The sequence below is a fragment of the Anopheles merus genome, chromosome 2L (genome assembly GCF_017562075.2).
Source record: "Anopheles merus strain MAF chromosome 2L, AmerM5.1, whole genome shotgun sequence".
In the NCBI taxonomy this organism is placed as follows: domain Eukaryota; kingdom Metazoa; phylum Arthropoda; class Insecta; order Diptera; family Culicidae; genus Anopheles; species Anopheles merus.
In genome coordinates, this window is record NC_054083.1 from 11,424,153 (window position 1) to 11,450,445 (window position 26,293).

A 26,293-nucleotide genomic window follows, 5' to 3' on the forward strand; every position below is an offset into this window, starting at 1 on the left:
TCTTAGCACTTTAACCTTTTACCTGAAAATGAGGTTATTATTGAAGCTAAACTATGTCTAGAACTAATGCACCAGTGTATTTCACTAATGTAACGCAGCCAATTAGTTACCCGTTCATTAAACTCTAGACAGCATACAATAACTCAAATGACGAGATAGTGCTAGTGTACTCAGTGTTGTTAAATTCAGGTGTCAAACAAGTCTCATCACTAACCACAATCTCGTTCGAATTTTTTAAAAGAACTTTTACTAATTTTACTGATTTGACATCCTTCCAACAACAACAAAAACTCGAGAACAAAACAGATTTTGAGCAATTAAAACGTGTTTAAATAGTGTTATAATTGATAACACTTCATCCGCTCCTCATTCTACACAGTTATATATACTTTTACATATATACTCCTTAGCACAGTTGTATATACATCATGTGGTTTTCGTCGTTTCAAAGTATGACCTTCATTATTCAATTTAATTGCCATCCATAATTTATAAATATTTATAATGTTTGTATTGTTATATTGTTCCACTAGGTATTAAATTATTTATTAAATTAAAAAGCTTAGAATTTTTGTCTCAACATGATTTTTAACTTCTTGCAATTAATAAGGTCATTTTTAAAATGGCGTCAAGTTGTGTATCAAGCTTTTCATGCTCTAAGCATTTTTAGAAAAAGCTCCGATTATGCGTAAAGCTTCACACGTATTACACCTAAAGCTCCATTGTGCCAAACAAACTTTTAACATCTGAATACACTCCTGCTATTAGTACATTCCTGTGTTATTATTAGTACATTCCGGCATTGCATGGTTATTCGCAAAATTTACACTGTTTTCAGTGTATAGTTTTTGAGAATAATTTATGAACATTTTATTGTTTGAAAAATAGATCAGACAGACAATAGCAGAGCCTATAAATTTTAAATACACTCGCACGGCATTGTGCGTGTACTCAAAGCACATAATGTAAAACAAATCAATTAATTGTTTGAACAGAAAATCAATCAATCTTCTTGTGTAATAAATTTGTCTGTTTTATGACTGCAAATAAAAGCAGACGTTTGGGTGTAACTAACGACTGAAAAAATCTCAACAGCAATAAGTAAACAAATCGTTCGATTTTGTCTTTCAACTCATTCTCCATATTGTGTATGTCAACATTTAGAAAGCAAAGAAAGAAATTTTTTTTTTTTGCATACACATTGTAGGAGACGCCCTGCCTCCTTCTTCACTGTATCTGTCTTGTTTGCAGCGTGCTAGAATCCTCTTGTGGCCGACTTTTCGCTATCCTATTACATCTGACGTTAGCGTTATTTACATGAAACCGATATACGGCGCCTCGTGGACCAGCCTGCTAATTTATTGTTATTATGCTCTTCTTCTCGGCAAAGCTTCAGTCAAGTGTAACGTTATCTCCATCTCGCACATTCGGCTACACTTCGGCCCGCAGGCAATGCTAGTGGTCCTCGGCCACTTCACTCCAGTCGCCAGATGCTAAATCGTGACGATGCTGGGAAGTACCCTTGATACACGCTTCTGTTGCCATTGTTTCATTCTTCCGTTTGGTCCGTTGCGAGGACGCACCTGCTCGCAGGCCCAATCTGCTCGCCCAAGTTACATTTTGTTTACCTTTTGCCTTGTGTGACAGTTTGCAAACAAACCAAAACACATGTCATTTTCCTGATAATAAACATAGCATTCACCTTCCTCGTTCAAGTTCCCTGTCCCTGGTGAGATTGCTCGTGGTGAGTGGTGAGAAAAGCATGAGCAGTTGGAATGCTGAGAGAGTATGAGAGGCTCTGTTTCGGTGAGCGAACTCAATCACACCAACATCGGGTACTGGTGAGGGAAAACTTGGAACCGAATCGAAAAAGCCCGTTCCACCGAGTCAGTTCACGTTGTACTACTTTCCAAGCAGCACACACAACCAGTTGACGCTGGGGCACACTCGCATACACACTTTTTTTTCTTCCTGTCACACAAACACTGGAGAAAAAGGGCACCAATTATATTTCACTGCTGCCTGAGCAGTCACACACAACCTTCTTTTCCTCCAATTGAATTGTTCTTCACACACGCACACACCGTGCAGCAAGCATCGTTTGTGTAAAAGTCAAAAAATCAATTTCGGACGCAAGGATTGAAAGTAAAAGTTCACATTCATTTGCTTTCCTGCTTCCTCCGCTTCCTCTCCTCCTTCCCCGCGTTATTGTCCCATAATCAGGAAGTGAAGCAACGAAAACGCTCTGCAAACGGAGCCTCGGGCCAGTGATTTGTGTGACATTTTTGATTTTCGGAATGGACCTGAATGATTGGTGTGAAGTGTGCGGGCAGGAAATAAGAGTGGAAAAATCAAAAATAAAGTCCGCTTCACACTTATGTTAAAGTTCAAACACTCATACACATACGGCCACACATACACGCGTGCATATTTACGCATCCACCGTGTACCGACAGGGTGCCCTCTAGTCAGTTTCTCCAGGACGAAAGGAAGGCATCCCGAGCGGCCGAGAAAATGCCAGCGCAAACGAGACGATAGCAATGGCGCCATCGGTACGGCTAAAAAGCATTTTGGGGTTGGAGCTGTCTATCAGAACCGTCTGGTGAGAAGCGATAGTGAAATTCTCGCGAGTGGTCTTATTGCGATCCGCTAGTGTCTATATGCGTGAAAATTTAGTTCGTTCGGTAAAGCACCACCGAAAATGATGATCGATTTATGTAATGTATCCAAGCGGCGTTGCATGGATTTAGATTGTGCCGTGATCGCAGAAAATGCAGAATATATTGTTGTGTAGGTGCTAAGTGCGTGTGTTTGTGTCTATGTGTGTGTGTTTGTGTAAATGGATATTTTGTGGTAGATAAGACAGTTCGACAGTTCGGCTGAAGATGGTGCTCGTAAAATCGATTACACCTTTGCCAAAGATAACGAAATGCGCCAGTAGTGGGGAAATCCTTTGGCAAAGGTGTAACAATTTTGTAATTCATTTTTTCCTGTTGAGTGAATAACTCGAGACACAATGAACCTGCATGCATTTCAATGGTATAGAAAGTATCTTTTTATGTGTTTTTCGACCCACATCTGCTGGAAGATCCTTTCTGGATTATTGGAGACTATCGTAAAATAAAGATAGGTACAATCATAATCTTTTCTACAGCAGATCATTTCCCAAAAAGCCGATAGACGTGCGAATCTCTTTCTGTAATCGGATTAATAAATCGCTTACGAAGATTCGGTTGCTTTGCCGTCGCTGAGAGCTTTATTGAAACAGACTAGGAATTTTCTTTCCTATTGATTTGGAGTGAATCCGCAAGTACACTACAGCCCAATGTTATTGCATTGCATTATGTAACCTGATAAGCCGGACTGTTGCAGCCACGATGACGGATCGACGGTCTAATATCGTTTTTAAACTGTAGCTCACATTTGAAGTCACTGAATTCGCCGAAAAAAACAGAAAAAATTCCGTTTTTGGAGGGCATTGTGCGTACCCGTTTCGCATGGCTGGCTGCTGCCAAGCGCGCTCCTCCCCACCGATTTCGCATCATTCATACCCGTCCCTGCCACGCACTGCTGCCGAAGCTCCTAGCATGCGAGAGCCAGTATGCAACTCTGAGCACCTGCTTGGGCATGTGCAGTACGAACCAGTCAAGTGTTCCGAGGACTAGTTACGGAGAGACAAAAAGGAAAATAAATAGGGAGAGAGAGAGAGAAAGAGGAAGAGAGGGAGTGAGAGAGTGAGTGTTTGTGCTTGTGAGAGTCCTGTCGGTCCTATCGCCTGCTCATACGGCTGATAGAATAACATTCTGGAAAATAACATACCGGCTTCATGATACAGCAACACGATGGGCCTATCTAAATCGACCAACTTTAATAAGCGAAACGCTCCAGTCCGGGTAAACATATAACAGCGATGAAAATAGCACACCGATCGAAAACCGGAGTTGACGTAAGCAAATGTCCAGTTGTTGGAGCAATTTTATTTCGGGAGATCGATTCAACTTTACCCAACAAGGTACACGTTCCCTTCCGTAGGTAGTGTACTGTTGGGTGTCAGTGTTAAGGCGCTAAGTATAGCTTGCGGTTCGTTACCTGCACTGGATTAGCACTGGTTGACGAGGGGCTTCGGGCTCGAAATGCGCCAAAGTTTTGTTGGAGCACTTCCAGCGAAGATCTTGTTGCTGCGAGTCTAACCGCCTCACAAATCTAGGCTGTCCCAAAAACGACGGCAATTTTACGCCCGCTCAAGCCTGTTCAACTCCCGCCAGGCTATGCTGGCCGGACTCCTGTTGATAATGTGACCAAGCGATACCATCGTAGTCCGTTGCTTCCCTCAGCCTCTAGGCACAGCGATGCGAGACAATGCCCGGTATGGCAAAAAGGGAAGAAGAACGAGGGAAAAGAAGCGAAAAAGACAGGACGGAAGTACTGTACCGTACGCTGCTACGTGCGCAATGTAGGTCAGGCTAGGGTGGCTTATTGGGGCACGATTGTTGTGCCGTGTGTTCCGTATGGCTCTTCCGCTGCCACCGAGACCGGCCACTAACTACGTTAGGCAGATGAGGTTTGGCTAGGAAGGAAATACTTCATTTTGTTTTCCTATCTCTCTAGCGTACGACCTTAGGCTTTTTTTTGTTTTGTTCCTTTCTCCAACCGAAAGCTTCAGCTAACTAGTTGCCGGAAGCTTCTTAGTTTAAGAGAGTCCGAGTATGAGCGATATGCATGCAACGAGTTGAAGGCATCTTGACGGTTGAAGAAGTAGCACGAGCCTGCCGAGCGTGCAGGACCGTAACGCAGCGTGAGGTGGATTATAATTAAGTGTTTAATCTCAAGACCAGTCACGGTCGTGAAGGTGCGTGATTGGTCATAAACTGATGAGTGTGCCTCACTGTCAGTGCTGTTTCATATCATTTGCAGAGGAAAGTGCTTTGCAATGAGCAAAGACATTGAAGTTTTTACATCCAAATATTTATTTTAAGGAATGAAGTTTATATCAATCCCTCGATTTCACGTAGCGAAAAAGCCGTTGCAATTTTGCATAGTTATAAATCGAACCTGGAATTAACGTTATTGTGTCTCGTTGAATATTCTTTGATAAAGATTTATTGTAAACAATGAAAATAATAGTTTTGTATGACACATTTAAATTGTCAGCAGAATCGACTTAGACAAAGATGTAAAGTATGCAGTTGCTAATAAGTGCTAGAACTGGCTTGCACAGCGTGCGCTACCAAACACAACCATCACCAACACTGCCGCCAGTGAAGTGAAACGTTCCGGTTCCCTTTGCTACGGTGGAGCCTCGCACCATCAGCCATCGTCTAGGATTGCATGCGTTGTTAAATGAGTCTCCCGTCACGCAATGCCCAGCCTGGTGTAACTCATCAAAGATGATAGTGAGTTTCTTCCCCGACAGTGTCTGGGGATGTACAGTGAAGCAGCATCAAAAGCAGAAACACCTCCTGTACCATAAGATCATCTACACCCTCATTAGCGATAAGTACAAAAACCGAATCCTGCGCAAGTCATCCTTTGCGCTGCTCTATCTGTCGTACGTGTTTATCAAGATGCTTCCGGTGACGCTCGCGATCGAAACGCATACCGGCACCAAATCGATCACCTCGCTTGCAGTAAAGACACGCCCGCTGCCAGAAATGGTCGCACCACCACTCGACGATGAGGACGACGACTACTTTGATGACTACGTTGATGAGTACGACATAGTAAACAATAAATCGGGTAAGTGGTCATAAGCTTCTCATTGTGGTCAAAACAAGTGGAAAAATTATTTAACCACGCGTCAAAGAGGAATGCATTTTTGACAGGCTTAAATAGTATTTTATAGCACGAGCAAAAAGATGACTTTGAAATGAAATAATAGGCAAAACATTAGTGATTTTAATTGACATGTTTTAAAGGAAGTAAAACTGAACCTTTTACATCCCTGTAGGCAGTTTTACTAGCAAAAGTTCAGAAGGCGTCATCCGCAAATCAATAACGAAACGCAAAAATTGCAAATTGTCAACCCTCTCCTCCCTAGCGTAACAAACTGTAACATAGGAAGAATCCCTCCCCCCTTCCCCAAAAAATTAAGCAATAGATTGAGCCTCCCCCGCTATCTCCCCTCATATAGCTTAATTTATCGAACAACATCGGATATTTTGTAAATTTTTCATTTTTTAACTTTATTGTGGTACATTCACAATGTTTAAAATGAAACAAGATAAAAATATATTTTAGTTTTCATAAATAGAAGTTCTCCCATACAGCAATCAAATACAAAAAGATTTGATGAGTCAAATTCCGTTTGCAATGTTCTTGCATTACCAATCAGAAGCGTTATATATCCCGCCATCTTTCTGGTCCTCCGTAAATATGTCCATCTTTGCAGAAATGTTACTTTGGCTTTTCGATATTGTATCATCATCAAATTGAATATTCTATTTCACATAACATGTTATGCTTAATTTGTTACGCATGTCTCCTTATGACGTATTACGAACAAAATTGGTATTCGAACTGTTTGTAGGAGTTTCGGCTGCCTTTTCTATGCATATATCCGTACAATTATGACCAATGATCAACTATGCAGAAAAAGGGGCTAGCTGAATTGACTTCATCTCCAGTTTTTTTTAAACGAATTGTGTTTGAAAATAATTGGATAGGCATTACACTTGTTTGCAGCGTTATAGTTGAATCTAGTGCCATTTCCACACGACAGTGAAAAGTGAAGTTCCCCTCTCCCCCATGTAATTAATTATAACGTTTGACTATACCCCCCAACTCCTTCATTCAGAGTTACGTAATTGATGAATGATGCCTTATAAAAAAAGATAAACTACAAGAAATAGTTTAGGTGTTTCTTAATATGCTCCAACTTCTAATAACCATAACTACATTTATTATGAAAAAGCATTGCAAAGTTAAGCTCATAAAGTTCATATTGTTTTGAGTCACGTCTGAGTTATCTGGGTTTATCAAAATAAAGAAGCATTTATTCTTTCGATGAACTTTGTATATAATATAAAACTATCACTATGTCATAAAAAATAAAATGTCATCAAAAGTGTCATAAAAAATCTTTATGTACCTTTTGTGATTCCGCGAAACTAATAATTGATTATCCAATGCAAAAAAGTATAGAATATGGTCCTATTTTCTAAAAGTGTGCAGCTTTTGCCACAAAGGGAATTCTATCGAGCCATATTCTAAACCCTAGTGTCAATACTTTCTCGGTACTGTTGAGTCAAATTGCGTTTGTGACAAATCCAATAAGACACGGGTACTTTTGATGCTTTGGTCTGAAAAAAAAAAGACTGAATAAATAATCTAATGCTTTTCCTCATCCGCTTGCTGTCACTGGAAACCGTAACGTATAGCCATGGAAATAACGTATTCATGGTTTGATACTTCCTGCTTCTAAGAATAGGTTCAACTCGTTGTTTCCAATAGCTGCGCAATGCTAGATATAATAACTGCGGATTAGAGAACGTCTTGACACAAAAAGAAAAGCGTTTTTTTTTCTTTTCTCAAGAGACGTACTTGAAATATTACCAAATAACAAACATATGACATGTATTTCAAGCGAGAAAAGATAGATATGAAACATGATAAGTTTATTCTGCATTTAAAACTATAAACAATTAGAGGTGAATTTTCACAACGTCGAAGGAAAAATAAAACTTCGAACATTATTTTCAATCTTCATGTTAATCTATGTTGTGTTCATTATCTTAATGCAACATCATAAATGCTTAAAAGTAGCAACGCATACTTCACAATTGGACCTGCCAAATCTGTCCCCTTTTATTGATATACAGCAAGATTACAAAAACTAACAAAGAACAACAAAAAAACGCGAAGCGTGATAGTGAGTTAAGCAGCAAACAAGAGCTTTTGAGGCGATAGCAACTCTGCAGCAAAAAGCTCTCGTGAGGATTCAACTTTCCATGCTGTCACGCTATTGGAACGCGATGCGATTATAAACTCTCTCGTATCTGTCTGTCTCTCACTCTCCTTCGGTCATGCTGTGCCCTTTCATTGTGGGCTGTGCCACCAAACTTCAGGACGTCCAACGCTTTCATGCCTTATCGTGTTTTGATCGTTTTAATGATTGCCTTTTATTGCTGCGTGTTAAACGAGTAATCGGCAGCATCGGCAGGCAGCGGTGTTGTTGTGGTTAGTCACTCATTAAGCGAAATAAGCAGCGGTGTCAGCTAAACAGAATGTACATTAGTTGAATGTTTAATGCTGTCCGCTGGCATGCTTACGCGTCCGATTCATACGCGTTGAGGGGAAGAGCTGCAGTGGTGAAATTTAACAGAATGTCACACTGATTTTATAGTAATTTATGGAGCAATTGTGCTCCATGTGCGCTTGTTTTTGTTATTGTTATTGAACTAGTGTGATATCATTTTACAATCGATGTAGATGCCATAAATTTCGAATCGCAAGGAACTACCATTTATGTAAAGGATTACATATTCATAAGCCTTTGGCAAGCAGCAGCAATCAATTGCGACATTAAGTACCGCCCGCGCTTGTTTATTTGTTTGCATGCCAGCACCCGGCAGCAAAGTAACGACTCGGGGAATTAGAGGTGACAACATTAGACGGTAATATAGACACCCTGCCGGTGGTTCGGTAACAGTTGACCCAAATTGTTGCCACGCTTCGTACTCTTTTTCGCTGCCAGAAATTGGCAAATTTCCAGCGTTCCAGCGAAGCTTTCAACCGTGTACCGTGGCAAAGATAATAAAAACCAAAATTATGGCGTACATTGTAACTCTTTGCCACTTTCTTATGTGTTTTTCATCCCCGTGGTGCCATACCTCATTTTGGCTGATGGAAGGCAACGTGACTTTTTTTTACAATTTGTTTTTGTGTGCTATTTTATCATTTCACTGCATAATTCATGATGATATTATGTTGTGCAAGTGTCTTCAAAAGCAACTTTATCGACCCCCAGTCGGAAGTGGCGATGTTTGAATTTCTTACGAAAGCTTACGAAGCTTACGAAAGCATGTTCATACATCCAAAACTACGCGACAAACCTAAACATCGCACCACCATCGTGCTCAATCGATCAAATCCACATCAACGCAATCAGCGAGCTCTCACAATTAATTGCTGCTTTTTTCTTTCCCGCTTGTTTGGCTTCATTTCAGCGAAGGGAATGTACGTCGGGGCACCGTGCGAGTTTACGTGCCACGCCAAGCTACATCACGTGTACTGTGATCCTACGACTAACACCTGCAGCTGCGAGAAAGATTACGTCGTGCTGATTGGAATACTGAAAGGATGTGCCAAGCGTAAGTTTTCCCACCCGAGCATCGCTCGCATCACACGGGTAGCATAAGTCAGTCCGATTTCCATTAGCCCTTCTCCCGTGCAGCTGAGACCGCGGGCACGGGTATCGACGTCAAATCCCCCCCACCAGAAATGCCAATGTTTCCGTCTTCCTGTTTCATTTATTTTCTTTTCACCTTTTGTGACCCCTTTTTGCTTCCGCTCTTCCGCCTTTGCTCCGGCTCTGCTCCGGGCCGGCTTGACCACTGCGACGTGGTGGGTCGACCGCAGACGAAAATGAACGTTTTATAAGCGGTAGCCAATGCTGGGGGGGTTTTGGCCCAAGGCCAGCGAAATTCTCAAATTATCCCCATGGAAAAGAGCACTCGCACGTTTAGAACGTTTCGACCTCGTTTTAAGTCGGCAAACATTGCTTCGAATTGTCTTCGCCGTCAATGTACGTTGGTGCCGTTTCGGACGTATCATGTTTCGCTTGATTTGAGCGTTTGCGGAATGTGTGGGCAGTATGTGGGTAAGTGAGTCGGATTGGAAACCAAACAGAAACTGGAACTGCTCGTATAAAAAGGTCCGCATTGTTTGAGGTAGAAAAACATGCTTGAAATGGCATTGACATGATTGGTTGTCGAATCTCTAGAAATGTTTTCTCGTAGATAAATAGTATTTAATCATTCGTGTAATGTCTCTTCCATTTTTGCAACATACTCACGCACACACACTCACATTGACATACCCGGATCACATCGGAATCAGCCAAAAAACTTGGGGAACAATGCTTCTACCATCAGACTTGCATCTACAATGACGAGCACGCGATGTGCGTGCAGATCGTCCACAATGCCATCTGTCAATGTGCGCCCGGTTTCCACTCCGTTAGCTATTCGAAGCCAACGAAACGTGTCTTCTGCACACAAGGTAAGTGGGGCAAGATGATTAGAGTGTCTGTAAGAATGTAGCGCAATGCCGCAGTAGTCACTTGTGGTTTCTGTGCCGCACAGAGTGCCATGGAACAGTGCATACAAATGGTGCTGACAATCCTGGTTTCGTGATAACCTGGTTGACATGCAATGCTAAAGACTGCATGTGTGCAAGGCCGTAGAAAGTAATTGCAGCTATAGAATTATCTCAAAACGTGCTATAGGCTTGAAATAGGACCCCAAAAAGAAATAGATTGTTGAAAAGAACTAAAATGTATCTCATTCGCTCTAAGTATTCACCATAGCTTACATTTTGTACGTTTTCAACTAGGAAAACATACCGAACTCTGGAAGAATAATCTGAATACAATAGAAACAGTATGTGACCTTACGTTTTCATTTGCAAGATAGCCATAATATGTAAGTATCGATTTCATATGAACTGGACCTTGTTACAAAAAGTCCCTATGAAAGCCATTTTGGTTGATCTTTTTCTTGACGCTGTTGACTTTGTAAAGGTTTGATAATAATAGCAAACAATCAGAACCTTTAATCGAATATCAGCAAACACGTTCGGCGATAGAATGTGATGTTTTAAAAAACTTTTATAGCAATATTTGGATGTAGATGGTGTAAATACAGGGTTTTCCAAGACAGTTTCGAATGTAACGGTTGTTCTTCGTAACGTGCAAAACGTTAATATTTCATTTCCATCATCATAATTTTGCATTTCTTCAGCATGATTTTCAACATGACTTTCAAGGTTTGTCAAGTCAGTTTCGAATGTAAACATTGTTATTCACCGCGTGCAAGATGTTAATCCACATCAATCTGACATTTCATTTTCTTCACAATAATTTTAAATATCTCCAACATGATTTTCAACACGACTCAAGCTGAATTGAGTTTGACAGTTCTTTGTTATGTGTTGAAACTGAAATTTCATTTAAAAGCAAATAAATCATTTGACAGCTGTTGAAAAACATCTTGGATGTGGTGAATAACAATGTTAACATTCGAAACACACTTGAAAAACCCTGTAATAAGACATTTTTCGAGATACATTTCCATGTACAAGAAAATATCTATTTTGTCAGGATTTATTAAAATTGCACTAAGTCACGAAGTTTTCTGATATTCAAATTGTCTAATTCTTCGCGTAAGTACGAGGATTTTTGTTGATCGATCTACTTAATTCTATAATCAAATGGATCTTCCTGAAAAATGTTTGGAACAAGCAAAAGTAGATATATACTGTTTAGTTTCTTGTGTTTGATGCAAATGTTACTTTTTTGACTTGCCTGCCTTTTTCTTATGGTAATGCCAGATGGAATGGCATAGAGCCAGTAAGCCATTAGATAAGCTTCCATAATTGCATCTTAAATGATTTGGCATAATGAAACAACCGTTTCGAATTCAACACAATCTTTTAGAACATGTAATGTCCAATCATTCCCATACATGCTTGAGTAAAAATGAAATTGAAAAAAAATATTTGCATTTCATCCCACCTTTATCCATCCTGTTCACCGTATGAAGTTTCCGTTTGATACGTGATGTTTGATTTATGCTGTAAAAAAAGGATTCGCTGTTGCAGCAAAGGGTGCTGCCCACGATAATAGTACGATTTACGTACGAAAAGTGTGTGTGTGTGTGTATTTTTTTTCAGTTTCCAATTGCACAGCCCGTCGTTGGCAGTGAGCCCATTCTCTATCAGAAGGGAGAAAGCTTTCTGGTTAGTAGAATTGTACGAAAAAAAGAGCAATAAAAACTTCGTCGAAAAATATAGTAAAAATGACCATAATCCACTGGGCTTAACAGCTGTTACACATGTACAAGAAGGGGGTACCACTCACATAGACAGGTCCACAGTGACACGCGGCATTTCGCGCAGCTAGCAGCACAAGCGTTGCGGTTCCGGCATCCGCATCAATCGTTTAACATTTTAATCTACTTCACAGACATGGCCACCATAACTGCGGATCTTCCGACGCTGTTCGGTGTCACGAGCGGCATTGCCGTGCTGGCGGGGCTCATTTGCATGGTGCTGCATTTATTTAGCAAAACAAAATATCCTCGACCTAGGCATTTCGGCGATGCGAACCTCGCACCGCCCATACTCTTTTCCAGTGATACAGGTACGGTATACCCCCGGGTCAGCTCAGGCCGTCGCTGCAGATCTAGATTGTCGTTCTCCCTCTCTCCCTCACTCTCTATATTCTCTCTCTCTCTCTCTCTCTCTCTCTCTCTCTCTCTCTCTCTCTCTCTCTCACTTCCTTCCTGTCTCTAGTTGTCCCGGTTTTGGTTATTTTTATCATTTCTTCCGTGTCAGACCGTTTCGTTCCTCTAGCTTTTTAACCTTCTCCCCTGACTCGGAACGGTTTCTTTTTTTCCGTTGACATTCTTTCTTTCGGCTTTCGGCTTGTCTTGCCAATTCGCCAAGACCTTGGACGGGCCACGGTAGCGCTGGTGGCGCGTTTTTCGGTTCCATTTCCGGAGGTACTGCTACAGTTTGCAGTTCTGGTCCGCGGACCGGTAGTTGTTTTTTAGCAGTTGTATTCTAAGCCCATTTTTTGTGTTGTCCTATTTACCCGTTGCCCGTTTGTGACCGTATGACATTCCAACATTAGGCACGAACCAAACCCGGGGTCAACTTTCTCCTCCTAGGCGATTTTCAAAATGGTCACGAAGAATGTGAAAAAAATATAAACAATAAAACACGATAGGTATAGTTGGGCTGCATGAAGAAGCATTAGGCATTTTCCTGTCGCTTTTTTCTCTAATATTAGTTGATTCGCAAACGAGTATCATGATCACGGGATGCTCATACTAACAATACAACGATGGCATATGATATCGCACGATAGACTTAAGCTAGGCCATCCTTCAACTGGGTTTAATAATTCATAGGCTTTACACTGGTGCGACACATCGTACATACATTTCAAACATGCATTACACTGCAATAACAACTATTAAACGACTATTCATTCTTCTGTTCTGCGTTATGGTTGACGGGTGATGATTGATAATTTTATGCATTAATTTCCGTTCTGTTTTGTGTGTCGTTCTGGCTATCTATCTCTCTTTCTATTTATTGCTCTTTCTCTCTATTTCATGCTGACCATGTTTTACGCTCTAATTACACACTTTACACATCACGATGGCAAATGAATACACACGCTCGGTGCCGATCCGATGGATGGCGCGAACCTGTTTCGAAACGTGCGCGACGACGCGCAAACGTCGGTCACCGTTCGCGCGCTCATCCGTGCGGCAAACCAACAGGGATACCATTGACAATACAGTCGGCAAGACCGTCATCTCGTTCCAGTCAGCGCTCGAGCGGTTCCATCGGTTCCTATGGCAATCGGCGATCGTCCAGTGCGCCGCTGCACGGCTCCAAAGGGGTCCTGGTGTCGACCTCCCGTACAGGTGCGGCCCGTTCTGCCGCCATATTGCTTGTATCATGTCACATATCTGCAATTAGAAATAGTAAATCCACTAGTACCGATTCCCAGCACCCCAGCAGCTATCTGAGCGACGACAATATGACCAAATATCTCGAGCGCCAGCTGGAGCACCAGAAGCAGCTGCTCTACCTGGACATACCGTCGCTCAGAACGCACAATAAGTTGTTTTCCAAGTTTTGCAAAGCCACTGCGCTGATCGGCAGCAACCACACCAACGTGAACGTCGGCAGGGACAACGGCCCCGGCACCGGGAACGCGGCCGGCAGCAGCAGTGCCGGCGGCAGCAATGGTCAGTACCACGGACCATACCATTACGGTACCTCCACGAACGACGATTCGAGCTTCGACGGCGAGGACGGACACGGCACGGCCGACCCGTTTGTCAATCACTGCTACAGTTACGATCTGCACGACAGCATCGAGCTGGGCGCGTTGCCGACACCGGCGAGCGAGGTGGCAAACGTTGCGGTAAAACACATTCACTCCATCCAGGCTATCTCTCTTTCTGTCTCTCTCTCTCTCTCACACCTTCTATCTATCTATCTATATCTGTCTACAACTCCCTCCGCTCCAAAAGCAGCCATCTCCAAATGACTGTTGAATGATAACCGGAACTCCTAGCCCGGAAGTTTCCCATGTCCAACCCCCTGCTCTTTTACGGTCCCTATCCCGTACCAAATTCCACGCGGTCCTATCCACCGTCCGCTCACCAACTTTTCCACAAAAACGGGCGGACGGGAACCCTCCGCTAGTGTACATGTATCGGTGTGTTTAGATGTTGCGTTACGTTGGCGTTCCCTTTCTTTAGTTTGTACCTCCGTGTGTCGTGTCGCAGACTTCCCCTCACTGACTGTTTACTAGCTCACTCCTTTCCGACCATTTCCCGAACCATAATTCCTCTACTGTTCTGTGGCTTTTAAGGGCAGTGTGTGGGGCATGTGTAGCTGGGATTGTAATCCGGTCCATTGATTAGGTGCGGCTGGGACCAGGTTGGTAGGAGCTGATTGTGAATAATCGTAACTCAATGGAACAGTAATTTGTAACCATCCGGCTGCTGATGTACACCACACAGACATTGCCGTTTGGCTTTGTACGAATGGTGCCATAATGGCCGGCTTTGCGTTGTGCTTGTTCCATAGCTGACCAGTGATTGTGTCTCTGTTTATCTACCCATTGGAAGTAACGCTTTCCGGTGCAGAGGAAAGCATTTTATTGCTTTTTAATTGTCTTTGGAGTGTCTGTCTTGGTGGCTGGATCTAGAGAAGAAAATAACGATGGCAGATGAGGAGTCACTATCTCTTGGTTAACTTAACGACCTACGTCGGTGATGTCTATCTTTTTTTATAGGCTTTTGGCTTTATTTTATTCCGTAACAGGATATTGAATCTGTTGAAAATTATGGTTAAGTTTGCACTAATGATTTGTACTACGTATATGGTCCGAAGAGCTGTCTACAGAGTTTGAAAGAGACTTTCTTTGGCATAAATAAAATAACTGAAACAATTGAGTAGCTATTGAGAATTTTTTGAAAATATTTTCTAACAATTTGAATAGAGTCCGTCATTAGGACTCTTTCTGAGGTATATTACGTATTTTATATAACTTTGATTCATTGGTTTTTGAATAATTGTATTGTTGCTTTATTCCTATCCCTAATTGCTTCCTAAAATGTGGCCAGAAATGAAATCAATTACAAGCTTCTTTGGATGTTATTACAGGGTTGCCCAAAGTTGTCTTGTTGTGGACTGAAAATGTATGGTTGTTTCCCATATATTTTTGGGTGTTCTTAGTTCTTTTGTCCGTTTCTCGGATTTTTTTGCTTCAATTGTATTGATGTTCAATGGGACGATTCAAATAAATCGTGACAAACCCTGTAATCAGCAAGATATTTAATTTACCTACCCGCCACGATAGATTTTGAAATATTAAAAAGTCTACTTAAATACACCCTTTTCAATTTAAAGTTAGTTTAGGCTAATTTTATGTAAATTTATTCTTTTTTTATCAAATCTCAATTGATATTGGGCAATAGTTGAAGCAAAAATGATTATCCTGTTTATTCAAGAAGCTGCAAATTGTGTACAATATTTCAGTTTCAATCCCAATCCAACAACTTGGACAAATTCGAATGTTCACTGCAGTAAAGTACATTGCATTTTGCACATACATGGAAGTACATTGTACTCTACACAATGTTTAACTGTTGAACCAAACATGCACACAAGTGCAACAGATTACGTTGCGAAAGATTACGTATTGCACAATCCCGAACAAAACGACAAATCCCATCCTATCGATCAATCCTGTTAATGTACACAGCAAGCGTCACACTTTCGTAACAACTTCGTTAGGCACGAGAACATGCCACGCAAAAGTACGTTTAAATTCTACTTTCCCACACCTGCCAAATACCCAGCCAGTCGTGCCGTTTGTTTTTGGTGAACGATTAGAAAAGTAGTGCAATTGCGTGCCCGCCCAACACACTGTTGCAGGTGTTGGGTTAGGAGGGAAAGCCGGAACACGGCATGGAATGATGGCACGCGCTGCCGACGGCACAAAACATGCAAACCGCAACAATTGTCAAGGATGTTTCGTTCTGGGTTGGCTGAGCTTTGCGTTTGCCTCCTGCCACGGGATTCCATTCCTGTAGAGTTTTTGTGTGTTGTCGTTAGTGTTGTTCTCATTTGTTGTTTTTAGTGTTGTTGTTGCTGTTGTCATTGTTGTTGTTCATGTTGCAAAAAAAAAAACTAAACAAAACAAAAAAACAAATCGGTCGTCCTTCATACATTTCTATGTTGCCATTTCTAGGGTAGAAAGACACGACAAAGACAACACTCATTTGTAAACAATAGTGTACGTGTGTCCTCACGTTACGTGTGCATAGCTGTTTGGTGTGTTTTGGGTGTGCTCGTAGCTGTGTGTTTGTGACTTAGTGTTTGATCATTAACCGTCTTTTTATCTATTTGGTTCCGTTTCGAAAAGGAAGCGTAAGTTTATGTTTTTCTTTTAATACCCTCAATGACGAACTAATTTCAGAAGTGTTTCATGCATATAAGCAATATGGCGCAAATGATTTACGTAATAACACACACAAACTACACACGAATCTGGTAATGAAACTGACATCTACAAGCTGTTGTCATAGTTTTCGGTTTTCTTCAAATGGCTTTATTTTGTACGTTTCGAAAATCTGTTTCATAACCGTTATGCTTTTCACTTTCTTCTGTTCTCAATCTTGTTCTTATTTGTGTTTTTTCTTGTTCTTTTGCTTCTTTTCTTATATCGTTTGTGTTTGTCATACAGTTACCCTTTATCGCTCGTATTTTGAACCTTTTCTACGCTATCTTTGAAGCATCTCGCAGCACATCTCTTCATGCTTCGTGCGCTGATTGCGTCAAATGAATGATATTAATCTTTACTTCCGTTTTACTGCCTTTACCGCTTATCGACACGACATAAAACACTCTTGCAACACATATATTTGTTTATGTATTTTTGCATAGCACAACATAATCTAAACAAACACAAAACTTTTTATAAAAATTAGTTCTAAAAGTGTGTAAATGCATATGTCAATATTTACAATATTTTTTTCTATATTGAATAAATCTATCAATGATAAACTACTTTCTAACAACTACAATACAGCTCAAATTATTTAAGTTTTTTCTTCCATGCAATGTTTTGAAGCTCACTGTGCTGCTACTCAATTGCGCTTGATTAACTAACGAAACTAATGATCTCACACAATGGTTATTGCATTAATTTGTAAATTCTATATTGTTTTTTACTTTTGCCTTGATTTATATCAGCATACATGTTACTCAAAGTTTTTTCATTGCAATTTTTATTTACATTATAATTAAAATAAAACATATGCAATAAACATGTAACAGCTGCATTTAGCCGTGAAAAAAGTCACCTGTGCAAGGCGATGCTAAGGCATTGGTTCTAATGATAGTGGCGGGCATCATTGCTGGTCCCAAAATGAATGGATTCGATCGCTATAACAAATGTGTTAATGGTTCAATTCAATTGAGTATGTTTATACATCTATTTTTTACCTTGTGTTGCCCGCTACAACATTTAACCATTGTCTGGGCCGAGTTTTTTTTTTTTTTGGTTCTGGCAAGCACCCTCCTACGCTGCCCTGTTGTACTATAATTTATGTTGCACATACTTTACCACTTCTGTTCGTATATGGTAACATGCATTGTTTTGTGTAGCACTGCCAGCTTGTCAGCATTTCACAAGTGCAAATCGTATATCGTACTTTCTACTACTACTACTACTACTACTACTACTACTACTACTACTACTATTACCACTGTGTTCTACATCTATTTGTCACTTTCAATGGTTGCTCACATGCTCAAACCAATTGTAACGCGTAATGCACACGCCATTGGTTCATTCGCAATCGCAGAAGAAAGCAAACACTAGACATCAGCAAGGTGCAGTCAAGGGACAATTCAGTAATGGTGAAAATATGTTTTCCTCTTTTCTCTCTCTCTCTCTCTTTCTCTCGCTTTCTTCATCTCTTTGTGTGTCTTTTTACATGTTGTCTGGGCTGCTATCAAACCATCAGGTTCCCGAAGACCCAGTCTAGCTTCCGTGCATAGCACCAGTTCGTCCGTGCGGAGCTACAGCATGCGTCGGTTTGAGCAGGAGATTCAGCAGAAGGAGTTGCGGCAGGAGATGAAGCGGCACCTGGCACGGCTCCAGGAGCAGCAGCAGTTACAGAAGATCAAACCCAACATCATCATCGGTGATGTGATATCGTGCCCTATGAACAAACCGATACTGACAACCCCCAGTCCGATGACTCCGAACTCGGTCGACGACATACTACCGTCGGTGGACGAGACGCAGGAGGTTGGTGACATTCTGGACCGATCTGCCAAGGCGAAGATAACAGTTCTGTACGTTTTCTATCCTTTCCTTTGATTGCAGTTCTCGCCCAACCTTAGCCAACGATCGGTGAGCGATAGTACGGGCGGATGTTTTGACGGACCGTGTAGCTCTACGGAATTGTTGAAATAGTGGATGCACTTTAGGCAAGGTGATTGTAGGCAAATGTTATATAGCAGCCCATTTTATGGAAATTTTTAGACGGATAAGTAAAACAAACAAACAAAACACCCCCGAATAAGCAACCGAATCCTAGATGAATCGGGCGTGGCGCAAATGGTGGCAAACGTGAGCACTACATGATGGTCACGGAACTTTATCTGCCCTCGCCTGCCGAATGGAAAACTTCCCCGAGCCGCTAAGAACATGCTGGAACGCGCGCTTGGGGACGTAGTCGGCGAACCAAAACGGATCAAGTAAAAGAAGCTGTAACTAAATCAAAACGTTCATCGGGACGTTGGCTGTATCGGTGCACGTGTCTCACCGCAAATCGGTTGAAATTGTGTGATCTTTTCCTTGCATTCCATTCTGTTGTGAGCTGTTACCGCAAAGCAATAATAGGATACAGAGAGACGGTACACGGTCCTCAGTATGCACGCGACATTGCGACCGTACTTGTTTCTTTCAGTAACCAATAATCAGCAACACCAAAACGCATCGCTAACCTTATATTTTCTCACTTTTGTTAGGGAACGAACGATCGGAAAATTATCCAATTTGTTATTATTATGTGACATTTAAAGCTAATTTACACTAGCGGTAGTTAAGTTTAAATCGAGATCACATTTTACACACCTAATCCAGTGTCACAGCAGCAAAGGAATACGGCCTCAGCAAACGTGTGCTTCGGTGTGCGACAGCACCATTGGCGCATCATTCTTATGACTACCTTCAGCACGAACATAGCAGCAAAATGCGCTAGTTTCGGTGAGTCGCTATATTATGGGCAAGCCATACTTTGTAATACCAACCTATATCACAAAACGCTCCAATAAGACATACAAGACACGCACACAGATTACAGAACACTATTACGATAAAAGCCCTTACTAATGTTGCAACAGTTATTGCCAGTAGCCTTTGACCAGTCAGACGCGCACGCGAGTTGTGCGGTAATGTTTTTTAAATTCATCTATTCAAACCAGTTTCAAACCATTTTTGTAAACAACCGTATTTCGATTTGCATACGATTTCAGCTAAATCTCTAGTAAGACAAAACTACTTAAAAGCAAAGCAATTTGATTCCAAGTTTTCAATAGTATTTTTACGTAGACAACAAAAAACGCAAGGTCTATAAGGTAAAAACAAACCCAGTCAGTAGCAGCAGCAGCAGCAGTAGCAGCGAATTGCAGCTGAATCAAAAAATCGGAAACTATGTTGGGTGTGCAACCTATATACGAATGATACATCGCTATTGTACACCGGTACGGTGAGCCGAAACCGACACGCGGCAAATATAAACCGAAAGCAGAAAGCAGAAACCCAGTAAAATTAGCACGTTCATGTTGACTTAAATGTTGTATTAATGTTAAGACAAGTAATAAACATCAACGGGATTATTCGTGCTCAGCCTTAGGCATAACATATAAACTGATAAGGATTCTCAGGATCAGGATTTGTTTGGTTCTGGGAGAAAACTGAAGAAAGACGAGCTATAACATCGGACAGGCGGTCGGGAGGAGTCTACGGAACTGTTTCTGCTGGACTTCGACTCGAGCACTGGTCGAGTAATGGGGGGAAAGGGAAGAGGATAAGCGTGACGATACAGTGAGGTGGATGAATTGATTAAGAAATAATTCTAAAATACAAAACCATTACTTTATACAAGTAGCGTGTAGCGTGTAAGGCGAACTGTTCTGTTGACGTGGAATGTGATGATGATGATAAAGGATGTAGACAAACAAAAATGCATTGTACTCTAGCTCTTAACTTTCCCATGTGCGGCAAATGCTATCCAAGCGATTCGTGTATCCAAGCTGTCGTATTTAGTGCCCTGTTGGTGAAAGATGCAGATTTTTCAAATTCCTTTTTCGATGTCGTTTGTTTTTTTTTTATGTTTAATTCATCCTACAAACGATTTGACTACAGTACTATTTGATTTTTACACTGAGGTGTTACGTTTGAATTGTGATCGAAAGAGAATGTCTCTCGGCTGCCGTTTAATCAGTTGAATCAATGAACTTTGACGGACAAAAATCCAAATTCTTTGTTTTGTAGAATACGCATAGTCATTAGACCCTTCATGATTTTATTTTCGGAGCCAGTCTTTATCATTGGAGGACGCTCCGGATCGTAAAAAGTATAAAAGTCTTGTCTTGCAAAAGTGTTTGTCGTTCCAGTTTAACAAACATTTGAAAAATTCAAATCGATAAAGTCAACATTTTATGATGTAATTTTGAAATGAGAAATTTTGAAATTTTAAGCTTACTTTTTTATTTGAAACTTGAATAATGAATTGTGTTTGCATAATTCGCATACGCAATCGACAGCAACCGATTTCTAGAGGACAATCAGCAAGAGGTCTTTCCGTTCTTATACATTTATTCCTTTATGGTTATACCTTATATGAAATGGTTTGCATTTGATAGTGAATCAGTCAGCCTAATTTTTAATTTATTGTGATTTTTCTCATCGCAACAAATATTGATTATACATGACAGTTGTTTTTTTTTTAAATTCCATCAATTAATTCTTTTGTTGAAAATGAGGCGTGACGTACATTCTTCTTCGATCATATTTTCAACGTTACAACTTATTTATATCACATCTCTCTCAATAAGTCATCAGGCTAACGCAGTTCTAACAATTTTAGAAAAATACTCTAATAAATTAACTGTTGGACTAGTATGTTTTATTTTAATTAAGTCAATATCAAAGCTACGAATTTAAACTAAACTTGTATTTTTTTAACATACATACACATTTTGAAGTTTTATAAAAATCTTGTATTTTTTGTTCGTTATTGTAAGTATTTAAAGAACTTCGATACGTTAGAGATAAAAATCCACAAATTGATACAAAAAGATGTCTAAATAGGCAAACTAGAGATAGCAGAAGCTTTGGATAAAGAAATAATTCATGTACAAATTGGAGTTTCTTTATAAAAATATGATTGTGATAATTATGATACAATGTCAATGGATGTTGAATTAAATATTTTATAATTTCATGCAATGCAAAGTACCATGTGTCTTTATTCGGAAGGTAATAGTAGCTGCCTTTTCTGATGAATGTCATAATAATGTATCATATTGTTGTATGGTTTATTGCGAATGAGAGTCCCAACCAAAAACTACAACGCTTTGAGTTCAAAAAAATGTTAAAACTGTGTTAGATCGGTTACATATGGAGTGAAGATTACGTTTACTTTCGATTTGATTCCTACCTATTGATTGACCAGTAAAGCTAACACAAAATGTTTTGCTGAATTGTTCGGAATTGATTACAGCATCTTACACTCTAGCAGTACGCTTCTCGGTGAGCCTCATAACAATTAGCCTCACTTAAACTGCTTTCCACATTACTAGTTGTGAACATTACACAATCGCCATGGATATCATTTTGCTTTCTTTCCAACCAACTCTTCCGTATGTACAAAAATGTTAAATGTTTTTTGGGGGAGCGGGCGTACACATTACATACCTTAAATCTTCCCTCTCTTCGTTCTCTCCCGTGCTTGCGGAGTGTGTGTATGTTGGAGTATATTTTAAATTAGGACAGATTAAATTAAAACAGCAAGTTAATAAATGAAAAAAAAAAACAAGAATATTTTCGAGGAGGGTGGACAAAAAATTCGAACCAATTAAATAGCAAGAGAAGGTTTAAAGATACAAAAGTTTACTCCACTTAAAGTCAAACTTTGATTACCATTCATGTTTTATCTCGGTTCTTGAACCTATTTAAATGGCGTTGGTTAAACAGTGTATGGAAACCGAGAAGAATCAGCTAGAGAAGTAAACAGAATGAACAAACCCCTTTCTATACACGTCAAATGCATTGATATTATAACTTTAATATTGAAAATAGACTGATATATCTATAGACGAGTCGAGGATACATCACCGTACACCAGAAGCGCAGACCAGAAAACTTAAACGTGCAGAAATGAATGAAACAAAAAGAAAAGACAAAACAACCCCTGTTAAAAACGACCACTCCAGCAAGATCTTTGGACAGGAATGGAAACAAAGTACTAATCAAACATCCTCCCAGGCTACTGGTAGAAGCAAGTTAAAAGAGTTGTCAGCAGGAAACAAACTTTGTGTCGTGCTTGATCGCGCAGCATCGATAACCGTTATTGCGCTTCTTTTCGTTTAGGCGAAGCTATCGCAAACTCGTCGTTGTTAGCTGTGTTGTTTGGGCACACGCTGCATACTACGATACAACATGGTTATGGAACAACATTCTCGGATGGACAGCTTCTTGGTGAGCAAAACTGTACCCCATAGTCCCCCGGGAAGTTAGTTATGCTTCGCCGCATCCACAACCGGTGCGGATCCGTGCGGACGGTTTGGGGTGCGCGCAGTCCGGTGCTTTCTTATCGCTTGCGCAAAGCTCGTTTAAAAAAGCTTCAGTGTGCCCACGTGTCTTGCAGATGCATGAGAAAGCATTGCTTTGGTATTGTGTTAGGGTACTCACTTGTTTAAATCGCTTCATAATGGAATACAGACACCCACGGTCACATGCCGATCTACACAATAGCCCTGGAATCTGATAGGTATGAAAATCTGAGCGCGCGCTGACTCAAACAAAAAATAGAACAAAAAAAAACAAGTTCACTCAGCAAATTGAAAATAAAACAAACAAAACCCCGTAATATGTACTAAACCCCTCACCAACAGGAAAACACAGCGAAAACCAGTGATTGAACCAGTAATTGTTTTAGGCCTGTACGACAAGGAATGAATAAAATGATTTTTGTTTAACAGTTTTCACCTTCTTGGTGGTACGATTGTTTTATTCTTTAAACATTACATCCCTCATCCCGTATGCTTTTCCCCACCAACTTCTACCCTTCTCTAATCGACCTCCTCTATCGTTGGGCCAGCGCCGGAGGTTGGCGGAGCTCCACCGGCACCGGGCATACCGCCACCGGGCATACCACCACCGGGCATACCGCCCGCTCCCTGGTACAGCTTCTGAATGATCGGATTGCAAACGGCCTCCAGCTCCTTCTGCTTGTGCTCGAACTCTTCCTTCTCCGCCGTCTGGTTGCCATCGAGCCAGGCAATCGTAGCGTTACACTTGTCCATGATGAGCGTCTTGTCAGCGTCCGGGATTTTATCTTTAATGTTCGCGTCCTCCATCGTCGACTTCATGTTGAAGCAGTACGCCTCGAGCGAATTCTTCGCGCTGATCTTTTCTCTCTGCTTCTCGTCCTCATTGCGGAACTTCTCCGCCTCGTTCACCATCCGATCGATGTCCTCCTTGCTCAGGCGGCCCTTGTCGTTCGTGATCGTGATGCGGTTCTCCTTGTTAGTGGACTTCTCGATCGCCGACACGTTCATGATACCGTTCGCGTCGATATCGAACGTCACCTCGATCTGGGGCACACCGCGCGGTGCCGGCGGGATGCCGCTCAGCTCGAACTTGCCCAGCAGATTGTTGTCCTTGGTCATGGCGCGCTCACCCTCAAACACCTGAATCAGCACGCCCGGCTGATTGTCCGAGTAGGTGGTGAACGTTTGCGTCTGCTTCGTCGGGATCGTGGTGTTGCGCTTGATCAGCACCGTCATCACGCCGCCGGCCGTTTCGATGCCCAGCGACAGGGGCGTCACGTCCAGCAGCAGCAGATCCTGAACCGCTTCCGACGTGTCACCCTGCAGGATGGCGGCTTGCACGGCGGCCCCGTACGCGACGGCCTCGTCCGGGTTGATCGATTTGTTCAGCTCCTTGCCGTTGAAGAAGTCCTGCAGCAGCTTCTGCACCTTGGGAATGCGGGTCGATCCACCGACGAGCACGATGTCGTGGATGCTCGCCTTGTCCATCTTGGCATCGCGCAGTGCCTTCGACACCGGCTCCATCGTGTCGCGGAACAGGTCCGAATTGAGCTCCTCGAACCGGGCCCTCGTGATCGAGGTGTAGAAATCGATGCCCTCGTACAGCGAGTCGATCTCGATGCTTGCCTGGGTGGACGCGGACAGGGTGCGCTTTGCACGCTCGCAAGCCGTGCGCAATCGGCGCAGGGCGCGCTTGTTGCTCGTAATGTCCTTCTTGTGCTTGCGCTTGAACTCCTCGACAAAGTGTGACACCATGCGGTTGTCAAAGTCCTCTCCGCCGAGATGGGTGTCGCCGGCCGTCGACTTCACCTCAAAGATACCGTCCTCGATCGTGAGGATCGACACGTCGAAGGTGCCACCGCCGAGATCGAAGATCAGCACGTTCCGCTCGCCGGCCCCCTTCTTGTCCAGCCCGTACGCAATGGCGGCCGCCGTCGGCTCGTTGATGATGCGCAGCACGTTCAACCCGGCGATCGCACCGGCATCCTTCGTGGCCTGGCGCTGCGAGTCGTTGAAGTACGCCGGCACGGTGATGACGGCGTTGGCAATGCTCTTGCCGAGGTACGCTTCGGCCGTTTCCTTCATCTTGGTCAGCACCATCGAGGACACCTCCTCCGGGAAGAACGACTTCTTCTCGCCCTTGTACTCGACCTGCAGCTTCGGTTTGCCGCCGTCGCTGATCACATCGAATGGCCAATGCTTCATGTCGGCCTGTACTGTGGCATCGTCAAACTTGCGACCGATCAAGCGTTTGGCATCTGTGAGGGTGAGCGAGCGAGAGCGAGAGCATGATGATTAAGACAAATTGAATATTTTTTATATAAATCCTCTTCAAAACACTTACCAAAAATGGTGTTGTTGGGATTCATCGCAACCTGGTTCTTGGCAGCATCTCCAATCAACCGTTCCGAATCAGTGAACGCCACGTACGACGGGGTGGTCCGGTTGCCCTGATCGTTCGCGATAATGTCCACCTTGCCATGCTGGAACACGCCGACGCACGAGTAGGTAGTGCCAAGATCTATACCGACAGCTGGTGTCTTTGCCATTTCTGACCAGGGTAAGAAAACCACACAGAAGGACGGTTATAATTTTCCCCACACTCACGCAACACACAAATTTCGCAACACACTATTTTTAGACCGGCCGGCTAAAGGTCACATGGTTATGAAGACATTTATCCAGCTGCTGATGGGTGGAATGGCTCGTTGGTAATCATTTTGCACGAAGCACCATCAGGGAATCAGGGAAATTATTTCACCTGAACAGAAAATGGCTCTACATACCTGTGTGGTCGGTCTTATCTTTTTGTACGGCTAAAGAACAATGTCACCGATTTACTGCACGTGGTTTTCTTACACCCTATTGCTGAACGTGCTGTCCGTTCGCTGCTCAATTGTCGACTAAACGGGAGGTCGCTCTGCACGATCGCTTAAAATAGTATTGTCGAGTCGGGCAGATCACGTAACCATGCGCGAACGCGGCTAGTGACGGAAATAGTGACGGAATGCCCGTTGGCTTGGCTGCAAGGGACACGCGGCGCTCCGCAGCGACGAGATATTGCCATCTCAAAGCATCTAGAATGATCGTCATCAAAGTGGCGATGTACCATGTGGTTCCCCTCTGCATACCGTTCGTGTCCTAAGGAGTGGTCAGGAGCGTCTGTACAACGATAGCGACCTGCCTAGAA

General features: G+C 42.2%; 2 protein-coding genes across 13 annotated transcripts; one reads left to right on the plus strand and one right to left on the minus strand.

Moving 5' to 3' along the window:
• Nucleotides 1-1,902: 1,902 nt before the first annotated feature.
• On the plus strand, nt 1,903-23,538 carry LOC121594122. 12 transcript variants are annotated; one of them, XM_041917098.1, is made up of 8 exons: nt 1,903-2,145; nt 5,155-5,736; nt 9,165-9,308; nt 10,057-10,218; nt 12,182-12,358; nt 13,509-13,655; nt 18,282-18,568; nt 18,647-23,538. In XM_041917098.1, the coding sequence occupies exons 2-8, from the start codon at nt 5,388-5,390 to the stop codon at nt 18,734-18,736; spliced, it is 1,356 nt and encodes a 451-aa protein (XP_041773032.1). In that variant the 5' UTR covers nt 1,903-2,145; nt 5,155-5,387; the 3' UTR covers nt 18,737-23,538. The 12 variants fall into 12 exon arrangements, with proteins under 12 accessions (XP_041773032.1, XP_041773033.1, XP_041773024.1 ...); XM_041917099.1 differs by lacking the exon at nt 13,509-13,655; XM_041917090.1 differs by lacking the exon at nt 18,647-23,538 and having other exon boundaries at nt 1,903-2,602; nt 13,509-14,161; nt 18,282-18,402.
• Nucleotides 23,525-26,027, minus strand: LOC121594120 (heat shock 70 kDa protein cognate 4-like). Its single transcript, XM_041917085.1, has 3 exons — nt 25,890-26,027; nt 25,448-25,654; nt 23,525-25,361 (listed from the first exon to the last, which is right to left on the minus strand). Exons 2-3 carry the CDS (start codon nt 25,650-25,652, stop codon nt 23,623-23,625), a joined length of 1,944 nt encoding a protein of 647 aa, XP_041773019.1. The 5' UTR covers nt 25,653-25,654; nt 25,890-26,027; the 3' UTR covers nt 23,525-23,622.
• Nucleotides 26,028-26,293: the final 266 nt, after the last annotated feature.